General features: G+C 46.9%; 1 protein-coding gene across 1 annotated transcript; it reads right to left on the bottom strand.

The window, feature by feature from the left end:
* Window positions 1-609: 609 nt before the first annotated feature.
* Window positions 610-17875, bottom strand: BUB1 (BUB1 mitotic checkpoint serine/threonine kinase). Its single transcript, XM_061461797.1, has 25 exons — window positions 17859-17875; window positions 17566-17670; window positions 17192-17336; window positions 16638-16834; window positions 15219-15259; window positions 14847-14953; window positions 13493-13545; window positions 13199-13389; window positions 12381-12541; window positions 11704-12038; window positions 10840-10892; window positions 10197-10334; window positions 9312-9407; window positions 8587-8677; window positions 8120-8201; window positions 7064-7244; window positions 6431-6509; window positions 5342-5565; window positions 4724-4864; window positions 3778-3893; window positions 2273-2434; window positions 1915-2072; window positions 1644-1821; window positions 1294-1400; window positions 610-902 (listed from the first exon to the last, which is right to left on the bottom strand). Exons 1-25 carry the CDS (start codon window positions 17873-17875, stop codon window positions 707-709), a joined length of 3354 nt encoding a protein of 1117 aa, XP_061317781.1. The 3' UTR covers window positions 610-706.
* Window positions 17876-17924: the final 49 nt, after the last annotated feature.

The raw sequence follows: 17924 nt of genomic DNA, 5'->3' as shown, positions 1-17924 counted from the left end.
TCCACCTAGAGGCCATGGGGTATTCTCTGATCAGTCGTAGAAAGCCTCATGAGCTCACGCTCTGGTAGCCCGTCGCATATGCGTTATTTCACTTCCCATTGCTGCCCTCGCTTCTCTCACAATTGATGCTCTGAGTCTTCCATGACGATAGAGGCACAGCTGGGAATTATATTCCCATTTCCAACAGCTCACTCCTCCCCAGAGGCTCCAGTCACCATTTTTCATGGTGGGAAAACGCATCCTCGAGACCTCACGTACACTTGCCATGTCAAAGATGAGCCTGGACTGCATTTATCACTGTTAGCTGCATACAAGAGCTGGTCTAAACTTGGCCCTGTCCTTGCTTCCCACTCAGAGCACTCTTCCCAAGGTCCCTTCACTATGAAGGATTCGATGCTCTTCCCTTTCCCTGCTCCAAAATCCCAGGGGAGGTTGAAAGCTGTTACTTCACCTGCACAATGCTGTTCATCAGCTCTTTTCCCCTTTAGAAACACCCAATATTATGGCAGCTACAGTCTGCCACATGCCCACGGGTCAAGTTAAAGGAACAAACAATTGTAGTGTCATTTTTCCCCCACAAAAGCATAGAGAGATGCAAGTTCTTACTCCTGAAGTTAAGCCTAAGAACATTTATTTCTAAACCAAGTCATCAGAAAACCTTTCACATCAATGAAACCAGATGCCAGTGACTGTGCAAACCAAGCGCTTACTTCCGTGACCGCTTGTGTTCTATGAGCAACACAACGAGCCTGTTCCGAAGGAACTTGATTTCCTTTGCATAGGACCTGCAGAATAAGTCCCTGAGCCTCCTGCGCAGGGCTCCCAGAGAAGGCAGGCTCTGGCAGTTGGGAATGTTGAGCATGCTCTCAAAGAACTCTTTCCACAGGTCAGCATTGGCAAGCCTGCAAAGGGACAAACATGCATCAAGGAAACGCTGAAGTCAAGCTCTTACAAGACTGTTTCCTGTATTTACCCAGCTCCCTCTCCAGTTATGGGCTGGAGCTACTGCAGATGTGGCTGCAATACAGCTGGGACATGCTGCTTAGTGAACCTAAGGGATTTTTCCTCCTTGTTTCCTCCATCCAAGCAGCAAGTAGGTGAGGACACTGCAATTCACCGCTGAAACGCTTCCTGTGCTTGAGTCAGTGATTTTATGAGGCACTTCCCATACACTGAACCCAGGTTTTAAGGCATCAAGAAGTGCACACAAGCAGCACTGAAAGCTGTGGCAGAAACTAAACCTCAAACCTGCTCCTGCTGATGCATGTCAGATAGATGACTTTGGACACCAACCTTCTGAAGGCTCCCTCAGGCTTCCAGACACCGTTTTCATTCTTCACTTGCATGTAGGTACCAAAGAGCATGCAGTAGACTGTTGCTGCAATACCAAAGTAGTCTGTCTAAACAAAGCATAAACAAGTTTCCTGTTAGAAAGGTATTGAGACCACTAAAAACCAGCTGAAAAACACTCTGTGGAGCCAACAAGGCAAGCTCTGTAAGAGGAGGCTTCAGGGTGGTGTTTTTAAAGCAACAAGCTGAAACTACAACTCCAGTGCAAGAGTCTAACCTTTCTATATCCCATTTATTGACCCCAGACACACGCATCAGCTCCAAATGTTCAAGCTGTCTGTGCAGTCTCATACCTGGTAGTTCCACGGTCTCTGTGTCAGCATTTCAATACACTGAAATCCAGATGTTTCACACCTCGCAGTGAATGCTGTTCCCTCAGGAAAGAGTTTCATGTCTATACTCTGGCCCAAGTCAATGAGTGTCAAGCCGTGAGAGAGACCATCTATGTCACATGTGTCATTGTCCAGGAACCTTCAACCACAACAAGGAGCAGCAATCATGTAAGCGTCAAGGCTATGGCATCATGATGTGATGGCATCTCAGGCAGCAAAAGGGAATACTTGCCTTTCCCCAAGTATGAAGTTGTCAGGTTTGATGTCACCGTGGATGATTTTGCAGCTGTGGAGCTCTTCCACCATATGAAGAATCTTTACAGCAAAGTAGATGACAAGTGCTTGTGGCATCACCTTCTCAGGAAGCTTCTTGTAAATGTTTATGGCATTCTGCAGTCAGAAAGATGGTGAAGAACCATCAGCTACACAGAAATAGCTTGATATGGATTACAGATCCATGCTGATAAACACACAACAGTCCATAAAGAAAGTCCATAAAGTGGAGAGTAGAAGAGGCATATCAATACTGCCATATAACAGCACTCCAAAGAGAACCGAGGTGTTGCAGAGCAAAAGCCAATTACACTTACTAGCAATGTTCCATAGTTGTAGAGCTCACCAACCAAAATGCTCCCATTCTGGAAGAAGTGAGCAGAGTAGAAGTGGATGTAGAGATGGTGTATGCTTGGATCCAGCCTTTCCACCAGCTGTGTTGCTATGTAGAACTCCCAAGGGTTGGCAGGCTTCTGGACCTGTAACCAGAGAGTTGACTGACTTTAGCTTAATATACTCAATCTATCTGTATATTAATTGAGTATATACTCAATCTAAGTATATTGGCAATTTATTAAATCTATGATTTAATATACTCAAACTAGGAGCATTAAAAGCTAAAGTTCTTCTTGGGTCGGGGTTTTTGGTGGTTTTCTAGTGGCACAGTGGGTATTTTCCCTCTAGACCAAATAAAACATTGCTGTCTACAGTAACCAACCTCAGGCTGATACACGCGGTGATTAAACCTCTTGAATCAAGGCTTCAGTTACACACCACAGTTCCATGCTGGCTTAAACACCCTTTTGTGCTGTTTAAAATGTCAGTGTTTCTGCAGCATTGATGTTTCTGCTGGCAACAGACATTTTGTACAAAAGAGAAGGCTTCTGAAGCTGAAACAGGAAAACCCTTCCGATTCCTTCCCCTGCTACACTGAATACCTGCTGCTCAAAATAGAACACCAGCCTTAAGTCACCTTTAACTACTTGAAAGCTCTCAGTTCAAACTGTTAAGAGGTGAAAGAGTAAATGTTGCAGAGATCCACACAACGGTTCCAGATCTAAGATCTAAGGTGGAAATGCTAAAGGGGGGGAGCGCGTGTGCGTGTCAACACAACCACACAACCACACTGTAGTAACTGTACACGTGCCCTCTCAGCCAGCAGCAGATGTGGCTTGGTGTGACCTAGTGTAACCCTCATGGGCTGAGCTGACCTCGCAGTTGCACAGACTTTCCTCTTGGCAGCAGCTCTGATGTAAACACGTTATCATCTGTTGCTCATTCCTGCACCGAGCAGCCTGCGAGGAGACGGGGCAGAGCAGAGCGAGCTGCTCCATCTACAACACAAGCGTGTTTATTAATAACTGCACCAGGGAGGCATCACCCAAAGCCTGCCCCACAGCCAGCTGCCACCAGAGAGCTGGCTGCACACAGGGAAAGCTAGTGGCTATGCATGTGAAACAAAGAATGGCTCCAATTTTATCATCAGTCCACACAGATCTCCTTTTTCTGGGGACTGAGAGCATTCGCACAAGTAGCTGCCTTTGTTCAGCTGAGAAAGATAGGCTGGCTTCAGTCTTACTCCTTAGATACTCGTGACTGCTTTGCAAAGGAAAGATGAAGAGGCAAACCGAGCCAAGAGGATAAATAACTTCCCATGTAGAACGAATCCAACACCGCAGCACTCAACCTGAACAAAGCTCTGAGGACAGACCAATGTTTTCCTTCGTATTTATATAAATAAGGAGCCTCCACCCTGGATAGGTGTCATTTACTACAGGACTCCAGAATGTTCCAGCAGTTGCTCCAAATCAACAATACTTACCTTGAATATTGCTTTCTGGTTGTTTCTAGGGTTACTTGCATCCAGAATGGAAGCTTGATAGACTTGGGCAAAAGCTCCCTCTCCAACCAAGCAGTCCACGTGGAATGTACTGGAACCTTTAAGAGATTAACAACATTAAGCCTTGCTTGCAAACCTCATGGAAGAGAGGCCACTGCTCATAGAATCATAGAATAGTTAGGGTTGGAAAGGACCTTAAGATCATCCAGTTCCAACCCCCCTGCCATGGGCAGGGACACCTCACACTAAATCATGGCACCCAAGGCTCTGTCCAACCTGGCCTTGAACACCACCAGGGATGGAGCATTCACAACCTCCCTGGGCAACCCATTCCAGTGCCTCACCACCCTAACAGTAAAGAATTTCCTCCCTATATCCAATCTAAACTTCCCCTGTTTAAGTTTGAACCCGTTACCCCTTGTCCTGTCACTACAGTCCCTATGCAAGTTATTGCTTTAACCCTCGAGCCAGCCTTTCTCTACAAGCCTGTTCTCCACAGATGAGAACAAGTAGTGTGTGACGTGCCACATGCTAAACAAAATAATCAGTGTTTCTATTTTAGGCTGACTCCCTGGAAGCAATCAGATTCCAAAGTGCATTTCTTCAAAAGTAAACACCAATGGTTTAAGTCATACAAGTATGTTGCAATTGCTGTCGTACAGACTCTGTTGACGCAGGACTGGTGCTGCTCTGGACACAGTTTGAGAGTTGTGTTATGAGGAAAACCAGGAAAATTCCCTACTCAGAAGGTCTGTTCAAAAATGCTGATGCTACAGAAGACAAACCAAAAACCAGCTCTGATTTCAGAGCTGAGGTTTAGATAATCTGGAAGCTCTCTGGATATACACACAGGTGAAGTAGAAAACAGAGGTTTCCAGAAAACCATCAAGAAGTGCTTAACAAGTGAGATGCTTGAGGTGGCTCTTACCCAGCGAGAGGTCAGCCTTCAGCCTGATGGGTGGAACTGCAGATTTCCACTCAAAGTAGTTGCCGTAGGTGTGGAGTGGTTTAGGAAGCTCTGATAAGAGCTGGCAAATCAATTCCTTGTCCCAGGGGTTCTCAACAAGGACTTCATGGAAAGAAGAAAAAGTGCTATAAGCAAAGTGTCTCTCCATAGAGGTAACACAGGCTTGTACTTCAAAGAGTATCACTGATTTAAAAGAAAAACCAGAATAAACATCAAAACCCCCAAAGAGAGATAAGTGAAATGCTCCTCAATTTTGACAATCCAGCTTTTATACCTAGGACTTCCTCTTAAAGTTGCCCAGGCAGATGTTTCCAATAGATTTGAGCCTTAACTAGCAATGAATCCTTAAATACTCCTGAGTACTCCTGTACTTCAGGGTACCTTTGGCATCAGGTAATACAGGTACAAGACTCTTGTCCTTCCTCACATCATCTGTCCCTAAGCAATCTCCTTGCAGGAGCCATGAGACAATTTGCTCACTGCAGTGAGCCCTTTCACGTCGGAACAAACTGCTGCAAGAGCGCAGCACCACTCCATTGTCAGATGTGATGGAAGGAAACTGCAGGCAATGCTCTGTACCTGCAGCTCTAGCACTCCGGGCTGTCCTATCCTGCCCAGCTCCAGGCAGCTTTTCATGGGGAATTCTGTCCAGCCCAGCAGATGAGGAATACTCGGCTCTGCTGGTGACAGTCTGCTCATGTAACCTTTGAGAAGCAGCTGTAGCAGGTCCTGGAATTCCATTGCCTTGTTTGAAGACATTTCCTTGATGCTCTTCTTGTTCTGCAATGCGTTGAAGAGCAGGGCTGTGTGTTTAAAACAAAGCATTAGTACTTGACAGTACTGCCATGGGGTTCATACATCTTCAGGAAGGAAAAATGTGTCAAAAGTCCACCCTGGCGACCTTGGCCATAACCAACATTGAGATGAATAAAGTGAACGTTTCCGAAGAAAATAAGAGTTGATCACTTCATGCTACCCATAGTCTAGTAGCTTTCAAGTTCATCAGCCAGCAAATTTAGCCAATATTGAAAAGAAAGCAGTGATTTTACATACTCTGAAGAGAAGGCTCAGGGAGAGACCTTACAACAGTCTTCCAGTGCTTAAAGGGGCTGCAGGAAAGCTGGAGAGGGGCTTGGGACAAGGGATGGAGGGACAGGCCAAGGGGAATGGCTTGAACCTGCCCGAGGGGAGACTGAGCTGAGCTCTTAGGCAGAAGCTCTTCCCTGTGAGGGTGCTGAGGCGCTGGCACAGGGTGCCCAGAGAAGCTGTGGCTGCCCCATCCCTGGCAGTGTTCAAGGCCAGGTTGGACACAGGGGCTTGGAGCAAGCTGCTCTAGTGGAAGGGGTCCCTGCCCGTGGCAGGGGTTGGAGCTGGAGGAGCTTTGAGGTCCTTTCCAACTCAGACCACTCTGTTATTCTATGATACACAGCCATTAAAATGTTTTGGACAGTTAACTTTTAATGCAAAAGTGTCAGGGAATGCAAATCATAGGAGCATTTTTAGGTTCATTTACCTCCACAAAGAGCCGAGATTTACAATGAGCACAGTCAGTCTGACATGAACACGTCAGCTCTAGATTAGGTGGAAAACTCCTGTCAAGAGCAGCTTACCGGACCTGCCTGCTCTGGCACTCTCAAGTCTTGAGAAGCTCCCCAAGTCATGACTTACCTCAGCTTCTTTGCTTTTGGCTGCTTGTGTAGTTCTTCAGAAAACTCCAAATCCATTTGTGGCAAGTCATCCCCACGGGCTGAACAAAGGGAGGAGGAACAACAGCAAATGTTTAATATCCCCAAGGGCAAGAACATTTAGTCTTCTTGCCAAGACAAGCAGGTGAAGTTGTGAAAGCTGCCAGGGTATCACAAAAACTAGAGCTGAACAAAAGCCCATGTTAAAATAGATGAGTAAAAGTAGTTCTTTCGGGAGTGTATTCCAGGACTAAAGAGAGGCAGACAAGCATAAAGCTGCCCCCAGAAGAAGGTGGTGCTGGGATTCCAGGCAATTTTATGACTGTTTACAACCCCTTGGAACAGTTCAGAGCAGCAGTTTGACAGCACCAGGAAAGCCTCTCTTTTCCCTTACCACCTTCTCTTATTCCCCTATTAAAAGCCCTTGGAAAGCTCATGTGCTGGACCAGGCTGTGCTCCCAGATGCTGTCCTGCAAGGGCTGTGTACTCTGAAGTGGCAGCAGCGAGAGCCATACCTGTGTGGTATGTGGCAAAGGCTGTGAGGTAACCAGGGCACAGAAATGGAGTGATGCAGCACTGAGTTACATGCTCCAACCTGGAGTATTCCTTACTTTACCTCTGTCCTCCAAAGCCTGTTGTGGGTGTGCTGAAAGGTAATTAAATGGGGTCGATACGAGCTGGGCAGCTCGTGCAAAGTCTCTCGTGTTGTCTGGACTGGGAGCTAATGTCTTATTACTGCTGGGGAGATTCCACACTGTAAAATCATCCCTCAGGAACTCTGCTGTCCCTGTTTCTTCCTAGACAAGGAAAAGGAGACATAAAGATTTAAAACTAAGCCATCAAAGCCATCCTACAGTGTAACCCTACAGCAGCCTCTGCAGTCAGTTCAGTAATGCTGAGCCTGCACGTGTCAAATTACAGCATTAGAAAAATTAAGGAATGGCAATATGACCTAAATGGCAGGCTTACAGAGTTCTGTGTCAGATCTGGATGTTGGGAATAACCAGCAATACACTAGGCAAAAAATGTCAGATGAGAATGAAAAAGCCCATCTCCTTACTCAGCCATGACTCGTATCCAAGCAGACTGAAGCTTTATCCAGCTCCTTGGCTGTGAAAACTGTCAAGTGGTTATTAAGTTTCTCTTGCTCCCTCTCCTTCCTCTCCCAAAGAGAATCATGGAATGGTTTGGGTTGAAGGGAGCTTAAAGCTCCTCCAGCTCCAACCCCTGCCACGGGCAGGGACCCCTTCCACTAGAGCAGCTTGCTCCAAGCCCCTGTGTCCAACCTGCCCTTGAACACTGCCAGGGATGGGGCAGCCACAGCTTTTCTGGGCACCCTGTCTAGGGAAGAATTTCATCCTTATAGCTAATCTAAATCTCCCCTCTGTTAGGTTAAAGCCATTCCTCCTTGCTAAAGCCATGCATTTAGTGCAGTCAGATTTGTTCTAGGGATAGAGTTCTCCAAAAGGAAATTCCTAGAAGCTTTATGAAAATTAACGGGAAAGATGCATCCCATTGGCAGGGAATGGGAGAGTATCTAGATTTCAGCTGAGTTCATTAGACTTTTGCAGGACTGGGACAGACCAGAGGTAAATGCAGCCATCTCTGCTATCCCCTCTAACTACATAACCCATTTTTAAGGCTAGTTCTTGCAATAACATCAAACACTCACTTCTGTGTTTGCTGTACAGTCGGTCAAGGGACGTTCTCCAACGGTTCTGGGCTCTTCTGACTTGGTTTTATGCTGTGGGATCCTGACAAAAGAGGTAGTTTGGAATCTGAGGGTTCAGGCTCTTCCAGACACACTGATCATAACAAAGGCTTCTTGGTTTGAACTTTTATTCTTTTAGCCAACCCCATTTGCAGACACTTAGGGAAGCTGCAGTAGCTCAAAGGAACAAACTATCCACACTTATCCAGAAAATTAAGCACCTCAAGCACTGTCCAAACAAAGAAGTTGTGCAATTCCACAGAGAAGCAACTGCAGCTTTCTCAAGCCCCTTCCACACAGCTGCTAGTGACTGTATTCAAGCCAGTCCTGGTACTGCAAATACAGTCACAGCAGTTCTATAGGACAGAGTCAATCCTACATGGAATTCTTAACGAACTGAACTCGGGTGTTACTTTTCTGCTCCTTACCCATTGTTCTCTTTCTCATTCTCATCCTCGAAGATAGAAAACGCAGGCACGACAGGGATCACCACAGCGGGTTTCAGACTTCCATCAGGGTCTTAAAAATGAAAGACAACCAATGTTACCTTCACCCCAGGAAGAGTATATAAACAGTCACATTGTCACCCCTAACCAGGCAACTGATGCTCATGGCTGCATCCTGAAGCATCCTCAGGATTCCCTCAAATTGTCTTTCCTATAAGCTCTTGGAAACGAGGAAGAGTTTTCCACCCCAAACCCAAGGCTGGCCCAGGAATACAGAAGCTTTCTTGGCTGCATCTGATCAGCTGTGAAACACCTCACTGCTCACTCTTGTCAGCCACTGCTACTGCCTGGTTTTCAACTGTTACAACAAGCTGCTGATTCAGGTACTAAAACCCAGTCTCCAAAATGCTTTAGTAAAAAGCTTTACTCACATGAAGCTGTGCTCTCTGCAAAGTTAGGTTTTAAACACCAGGGAATTCTCTACAGAGAAGCATCAATAGGTTTACTAACAGTGAAGTGCTTCTGCTCTTCTCTGACCATGCATCAAGGTTTAGATCTTGTTAGTAAATTAAATTACCAGGAAAGGAGCTGTTTCTTCTCACCTCCTCAAACTGTTACTTATCTCAGAGCTATCAGGACTGGTGGGAGGGGAAATGGGAAATAAAGGCAGGAAATATCATGGAGTGAAGAACACAAATAGCACCTACCACTTTTTCTGCAGAAGGCTTCAAATTGCTCCTCGCTTTCGTCCAGAGGAGATGGTTCAGGCAGGATGGGTGTTTGAAACATATCCATGAGAAATCCTAAATAAATGAATCAAATTAATACCCCCAAACCCACAGGAATATCACACCCGGTAGAAGTGGGTTTCAGAGGTTCTTCCATTGTGTAGTGAAACCCAATGCCAGCTCATTATAATATTCCTATGATTTATCAAATGCCAGTAACCATTCCTTCCTAGTGCATTTAAACCCTCCAGACAACTGAACACACACCCAGGGAGATCCAGCTTGGCCAGCACATACTTGTTGGTGCCATGAGATTTCAATTCTGCCACAGGAGCAAGTTTTATCTCTGCTTTATCTCCTTAGATATTTGGAAAACTAATACAATGTTTAGAATTGACAATGTCTGTTAAATAATCAAAGACCTTTTGCATAAGTCACCCTTGCTGCAGCTTTGGGGGAAGCTCAGCATCACCCAGAGCTGACCTACTAACTACGTAAGGTTCTTCCACATTAGTTTCTTGTGGATCTCCAGCTCAAAAAGAGGAGCCCCTGGCAGTATTGACAAGAGCAGCTCAGAAGCCAAGGAAGAAGCCTGCAGGTGTAGCACCAATAACTTATCCAGGAGTGTCTGGATGTATCCATGGGGCTGCTGGGATGTTATTAAAGCATCTATTACTGGTCAAACATTTTAGGTCAAGCAGACAACAGCAAAAGAAGAATACCAGTTTAATCTCATTTTCCTCTTTGACTGAATGGTGCACATGCCCATCTCTAGACAATGTCCTTGTAGAGGTGGCTCCACCTAAGTTACAGGCAAGATCCCATTACCTCCAGTGGAACTAGCATGGTATTCCAGGTGCTTACCCAGTGCTTCCTTCGTATGGACTGTAGGTGAAGGCTGCACTTTGAATGGTGTGGCCTGTGTTGCTCCTCCCAGCGAGGTGTTTGGGGTGGCTTGAGAAGCATTTCCAGAAGCGAAGGAAGAATTCCCTGCTCTAGATGCTAGGAAAGAGAACAAGGGAATTTCTGAAGTAGCCTGGGATTGTTCATCAACATTTCAGTAGAAAGCAAACTGTCCTGAGAGAAGTGAATGAGTTTGAGGAGCAGAACGACAACCCAGACTTTTGGGAGAGATTTTGTCTTGTGCCCAGATCTGCTTGGCAGATTCCCAAGGGAGAGTGCCCTGAAGGGCAAATGGGACCTTGGACAGCTGGGTGCCATTGGTGCCCATCTTCAATTCACAGGAATGATCCATTCTGACACAGAAAGCAAAGGAGGCAGGGAGTCAGCAAGGACAAACAGGGAACTCCTGACCAAGCTCAAACGAAAAGGAATTGCCCACAAGGTGGAAAAGTGATAGGAAGGGATATAGAGACACTGCCCAAGCATGCAGGGGTGGAGTTAAGAAAGTCAGAAAGTTTAGCTGGGGTTGGAACTAGCAGCCACGTGCTGTTGATCACCAGCCAGTCACGATAGCATCGGTCTTTATCAAAGTTGGGCTTATTACCTTCCTTCACATCCACAGCAGATGTCAGTGTAGCAGCTCTCTGGTTGGAGTGCCTTCAAAGGCAAGATTAACAACATTAACTTGAAATAAAAGCCATTATTTAAATTCCAGCTTCATTCTAGACAGAAAGGAGGCCTTTCCCAGTCTGGAACAAAGGACACATCCCAAACACAACTTGTGATCCTATTTTTATCCCCCATGAATGACTTTAAAGTCTCACAAACGAAGCAAGTGAGAGATCCTTTAGAATGCTGTTAGAGGCTGCCCCTAAGAAAGCTTCTCATACACTGTCAATAGGTATAAAACTTGAAAGGCAGCAGAGTCCTTTAGAAAGGTTGAAACGCAGGCATTACATACTCTTCTTGGGCACACTTTACCTCCAAATAACTCCATAAAATAAGTGAATGACAACTGGTTGGCCAAGCCCACCCAGGCAGGCTTGCTTTGCCAAGCTAGGTTTCTCCCTCTGCCCCCAGCTTCGTTTCCTGTATTAAGCCAAGTCAGGCAAGCAAGATGTACAGAAGATAAATACAAGCACTTTTTTCTTCTCTGGAGATCTCTGTGGCCAAGATGTAGTGTATGGGACCTGCAGGAACTGAGCATATCCTGTTTATTTCAGGCATGCCAGGGCCAGCAATGCTGAATGCTTACTGCAGTTACACACTCTGTTTCCTCTTTGTTATTACAAAGGAATTAACAACTGAAAGGAGGATTCTATGTTAGGGAAGTTTGATCTAGATTTAAATATTGGTTTCACTTTGCTATTTCAGATTATTTTGTTTTCAGAACAGGAAGAAAGACTTTTTTAGGTAATTCTCAGTTGAAGTATAGCATAAGAGCAAGAATTAGCCTGTTTATACATACTTTTCTCCAGTGCTCCAGTTAAGAGCAGAGTCAGGATGTGCCCGTTCCTGAGCTGAAGCCTTACTGAAGGGATGGTGTAACAAACTCTTCTGGAGTTGTCCAAGCTCTGGCTGAGTTCTGACTGCATCCTTCTTACACGTTTCTTCCCACAGGGAGGTTGATGTCTTCTGGTGGCCAGTGGCTTTCCCTGGCTGCAGTGCAGGAGCAGTGGCTGATAAAGCACTTGCCTGAGGCTGGTCTGGTACCAGCCCTTGGGTGTTGTGTAGATGCGAAGGTTGACAAGATGCCCTCCAGTTCTGCTGCAGAGCTGCACTGCGTGTCACATGCGAATGCACCTTTAGGGATGAGAAATGCTCTTTTACACTCAAATACCCCCACAGGTAGAGCCATTGCCATTTTCTTTCTATTTCTGCAGAACCAGAACAGTTTTTCATGCCTAACTTCCATATGCAATTCAAACTAAAACATGGAGAAGCAAAAGGGAACCTTTGGGTTTAACAACCAAAATACATATCGCTGAGTACTTAAAGTTATGGCAGCTATCTACACTAGTCAATACTGCAGCCTGAACTGGCAGGTTTGGTTAGCAATCTGCTCTGGTGACTGTCTAAAGCATGGGTAGGTTGTGAGATAAGCTCATGAAGACAGCTCCTGTCAATCACAGGGTACGTACTCACCACTGTCCCATTTGGCCCAGCTGATGTTGTAGCTGCTGGTTCCAGTCGGGTCTCCTCCAAGCTTTTGGTGAGCTGGGTAAGCTGCTCCAGCTTCTGCTGCAGGGCTTGCAGTTCAAGGACAGCTGATTCCTTTTTCCTTAGGGAGTCTCTCTCTTCTTTCTCTAAGGATTAAACAACCATAGTAAGTGAAACAGTTAATCAGCATCCAAATTAATTTCTCAACAGCCATTACAAGCTGCTTGGGTTTAAAATTTAGCTATATAGTCTGTACAATAGACAGAGCTCGGCTCCAGGGGCACAAGGCTGGGAGAAGCAGTTATTTCCCACATAGCATCATAGATGGTGCATTCACAACCTCTCTGGGCAGCCTGTGACTAACTTGGGCCAAGGACAAAGCATGGCATCATAAGGAACCATATAACAGCTTAAATTGTCCTCTGGGCCGTCTTTGATTACAGCCTACTGATGGGAACCAAGGTGCTCTCCATCCTGAATTCCAGGTGGCAGAGAGCCACAGCTTGAGCTCACATCAGGGTAAGCAGGACTGCTCATGAGACACCACTGTGAAAACCCATGTTTGAAAGGACAAACCTAAGGGATGAGCTTAAACAGTAAAGATTGGTGTCGATTGTTTGGCATGCTACCTGATGCTTCCAAGCTCATCCCACCCCATTTCCATACAGGGATGCTAACTTGGGCTTTGAGAAGGCTTCCAGGCTTCAGTAGAGAGGTTGAAAGAGAAATGAATGCAACCCAGCATTAGTTCTCCAAGGATATGAGAACCTTTCTGGAATAGCTAGATGGAAAGGGAGGAATACCCCATTCCTGCTGCCTCCTGAGGCGCTCGTACTTCTTGAAGTATCGCTTGGCTCTCAGCTCCTCAAAGGAAAGTTCGGAGCCTTCACAGATGAGCAGGTTCTTCTCATACATTGCAACCTGCTCGCACTCAGCACCAGCAGAGGATGACTTGGGACGGACTTCAGATTTGGAGATGTATGTAACGTACTTTCTGTGGGGAAAAACACGGACGAGCTCTATTCAAGTTTGTTGGGTTGATGCCAGGAATGTGTTCATGTTCCCCACTGCGACTTTATAAAACCCCAAACACTTACACTTCTTCTCTTCCACCAGAAGAACAGGACTGAGCACCAGCAGAATCAGGACCCTAAAGGAGGGAAGGGGAAATAAAACACTAAACTAGAAACAGGAGTTCTAGTTTTACAGTTAACCACCCATTTTGACAGGACCAGCAACCATAAAGCCCCCAGTATTTAATCCTGATAGAAGGGATGACAATTCAGACCATGAGCATGACAAGAGCAGATCAGAAAGAGCTCTACTGGTCATCAGAGCCTGAACAATTAGCCATGTAACAGGCTGCTGTCATCTCAGAGAGCTTTTGGAAGCTGGGTACTGGAACTATCCAGAAAGGATATCTGGATACTGGAACTAGGTGAACAGGGAGCTTCTATTCCAAAAACCAGGAGTGTAAGTTGCAGATCACTTGAGTTTGTTAAGAACAGACCTGATGCCCCACTCAATTTCTTTCTTTGTCCCACCTCAGGGCTAAGGAACAGGGAGCAGACACAGGAAGCTTTAACTCCATCCATCACCCACGACACCTTCCACAATCTGTAGGCAATACCAAACTAAGCGTCAGGAGCGCTTTAGAAAACAGGACCAAGCTGGAAAAGGCTTCGTCTGTTCCTTACACAGTCTTTCAGGCTGTAGTTTCACTCCCTGTTCACCTTCTCGCTGTGCAGAACTGTAACCAGCTATGGCAAACCTCAGAAGGACGGGTGCTGCTGAGTTACAAGTATGGTTTCTTTGTTTTGCTGTTTTATTGGGGGGAAGGAGGTGAAGGAAGACAGCTACAGGGTGACAGGATTCCCATTGTAAAGCTAACTCCAGATAGCTCACGACGTATGAGCAGAACACCTGAGCTGGAACTTGTTAGACTGAGCTGGCAAGCTGCAGAGGGGCTCAAGAACTGTGCTAAAGTCACCTCCTACTCATTTCCCAGTTTAGACTGGCTCCTATAAGAAACCATCATCCCACTGAGAACAAGCCCAGACACTTCTCCTCGTCCCCTGGCATTATCTTTATTCATTCTTAAAGAGGATATTTTAGAAGCAACTCGAATTTCACCAAAATTCAGTGGAGGCAGTCTCCAGGGAGCACAGCTGGCACAGGATCTATTGATAACATTCCTCCTGTGAAGGATCCAACCAGCTGGATGGAGCAGTCTCTGCTTATGCTTCTGGAAATATGCCAAGTGGAACTAAAAGGGTATCCCAGCACTTCCCAGCTGAGATATTTCTATGAAGATGTGGCAGCATAAACCCATCAGGAACGTTCCTGAGCCACGCCAGACACAGTTAATATGCTTATCATCCTTACTCAGGCAAGCTCTTCAATCCAACCTTTGTGAGGGCTCCACAACGTCACTTACGAGTAGTCACTTACCTGATTTTTGCAGGCATATGTGGTCTCATTATTATTTGAAACACTCTTCTGAGGAGCCATTAGATTTGCAGCATGTGAAGTCTGAAGGGGTTTGATGACAGCAGCGCCTGGGACAGGTAACATGGGTTTGCATTAATGAGTAGGAATCATTTTCTCATTTATGAATTTCGATTCACTTTAAGCATTGGAAAATTAGGAACTCATTTGGAAGACACTTCCCTTCAGAAGTGTAAGGGTAGCCAGGAAAACAGGGGAAAAAAAAGACTCAGCTGCTATGGGAAACTTGATTTCTTCAGTGACAGAACTCACTGGTTGAGGTAAAAGATTCATCTAATGGAGCTACAGCTCACAAGCAGGTACCTTGAGGCTCACCTTGCAAAGGAGGATTCCGGGGATCAGAGTTCTGCAGCCAGCTAAATTGCAAGAAAAGACAGTTATTGTCATTATATATACCTGTACCTCACACCTCCCCACCCCCAGGAGCCTTTGATTCTCTTGTACAGTCATCATACCATGAATTGCAACACTGAGAACCCAACGCAGTTAAAGGGCACTGATTACTGCGCACGGACATATCATAGAATAGTTTGGGTTGGAAAGGACCTTAAGATCATCCAGTTCCAACCCCCCTGCCATGAGCAGGGACACCTCACACTAAACCAGCTCACCCAAGGCCTCATCCAACCTGGCCTTGAACACTGCCAGGGATGGAGCATTCACAACCTCCCTGGGCAACCCATTCCAGTGCCTCAGCACCCTCACAGGAAAGAATTTCCTCCTTAGATCCAATCTAAACTTCCCCTGTTTCAGTTTTAGCCCGTTACCCCTTGTCCTGTCACTACAGTCCCTAATGAAGAGTCCCTCCCCAGCATCCCTATAGGCCCCTTCAGACACTGGAAGCTGCTCTGAGGTCTCCACGCAGCTTCTCTTCTCCAGGCTGAACAGCCCCAACTTTCTCAGCCTGTCTCCATACAGGAGGTGCTCCAGCCCCTGAGCATCCTCGTGGCCTCCTCTGGACTTGTTCCAACAGTTCCATGTCCTTTTTATGTTGAGGACACCAGAACTGCACACAGTGCTCCAGGTGAGGTCTCATGAGAGCAGAGCAGAGGGGCAGGATCACCTCCTTCGCCCTGCTGGTCACGCTCCTTTGGATGCAGCCCAGGATACGGTTGCTTTCTGGGCTGCAAGCGCACACTGAAGCCGGCTCATGTTCATTTTCTCATCAACCAACACCCCCAGGTCCTTCTCCTTGGGCTGCTCTGAATCTCTTATCTGCCCAGCCTGTAGCTGTGCCTGGGATTGCTCCCACCCAGGTGTAGGACCTTGCGCTTGGCATGGTTAAACCCCATGAGGTTGGCATCAGCCCACCTCAGAAGCGTGTCGAGGTCCCTCTGGATGGCATTCCTTCCCTCCAGCGTATCAACTGAAATATACTTGAAGCTTGAGCTTCCAAGCAGTGAAGCTCACACCCATGTTTCCCAAGTAGACTGCCTGAAGCAGGCCAGGCTACCCATCTTTATAGTTTAATTCTACTTCACAGACACTAGACAGGAAACCAGTCAATAAACTGATCTTTTTTCTGGGCCCTGCTCTGCTGAAGACTGGTACAGGTTTTACATATGCCCCCTCCAAGACACCCAACAGATACTGAAAGGCAAAGAAGCATTCTTAAACTTATACCTACATCTAACAAAACCAATCATTGCCTCAGCTATAGCATGCACACACAAGAAAAGAACCTCAAATCAACCCTCCGAACAGCCCCACAAGTGAAGGATGTGTACGGGTTACCAGTAGAGCTGTTGCAGGTTCTCTCGTGGCTGGGCCTGGTTGTGAAGCCCTCTCTGAAGGACAGCTCGCGCATGCTGCACATTGCCCTCGCTGATGAGCTGCTGAGCCCAAGCAACGTAGAAGCTCGATGCCTTTGCACCAACTCCTTGCCCGTGCAGGTAGTCAAAATACTGGCAAGGAGAAGAGATGAACCCTGCCTGTGTGACATAAAGGTGCATAAATGCTTTCAAATACATCCAAGGAAGAAGCAAATAAACCCAGTAACCATTTATTAGTTACCACCATAGGGAAGCATTGTTTTCTAAAGCAAAGCCTGATGTGATACCTAACAAGCCAAGCAGCTGAATAACAGAGTAATAGAGATACATGCTGTCCTTCAGCAGGATGGAGAAGTCCTCAGAGCTCCTACAGAGAGCAGCAATACATCTAAGTTCCACACCACCTCCCTGAAGGCTCCTTTTCCTCCCACAGCTCTCTGCAGTCAGAGCTACAGAACGGCAGGACAGCTTTGCTTTATTAGGATAGCTTAATTCTTCCCAAAAGCATACACCTACCAGCTTAATGCAGTAGTTAACAAATCTCGGATCTTCGTGGTACCTCTTCTCACTCAAGAACATCCTTACAAGCTGCTCGAGGAGGCTGGGCAAGCGGTTCTGCTTCTCTTGCGGGGGAAGACATCCTTCTACCCACTGTGCGTACCTGAAACACGGCCAAGCAACTCAGAACAGCTGCTCAAACACAGTCCTGCTTTCAAACTGAAACAGGGGAAGCTCAGGTTGGAGATAAGGCAGAAGCTCTTCCCTGTGAGGGTGCTGAGGCGCTGGCACAGGGTGCCCAGAGAAGCTGTGGCTGCCCCATCCCTGGCAGTGTTCAAGGGCAGGTTGGACACAGGGGCTTGGAGCAAGCTGCTCCAGTGGAAGGGGCTGACCTGTCCCATAGCTCCAGCGGGTCGGTCCCTCGGTACTCCCGTATCTGAGCTTCGAAGCTCCTGCAAGACAAAGGAGGGGTCAGGCCGGGCTCAGCGCAGGCCCCCCTCGACAGACAGACAGACAGACAGACACAGACACAGACACAGACACAGACACACACACACACACACACACACACACACACACACACAGCTCCGGCCGGCAAACCGCGCCCGGGACAAAGGCCGGGGGCTCCCCGCTGCACTAACACGGGGTCCGCAGCCCCCGGTGCCCCCGTGCCGGCCGCGCTCACCTCACGGCCGCCTCCATGTTCCAGCCCCTCTACCGGCCGTGCGGATTCAAACCCGCCGCGCAACTC

The sequence above is a fragment of the Pezoporus flaviventris genome, unplaced genomic scaffold (genome assembly GCF_033815535.1).
Source record: "Pezoporus flaviventris isolate CSIRO_AGI_PZ_B2104156 unplaced genomic scaffold, CSIRO_AGI_Pfla_v1 ptg000031l, whole genome shotgun sequence".
Classification (NCBI taxonomy): Eukaryota; Metazoa; Chordata; class Aves; order Psittaciformes; family Psittacidae; genus Pezoporus; species Pezoporus flaviventris.
This window is presented reverse-complemented; position numbering and strand designations above follow the sequence as displayed.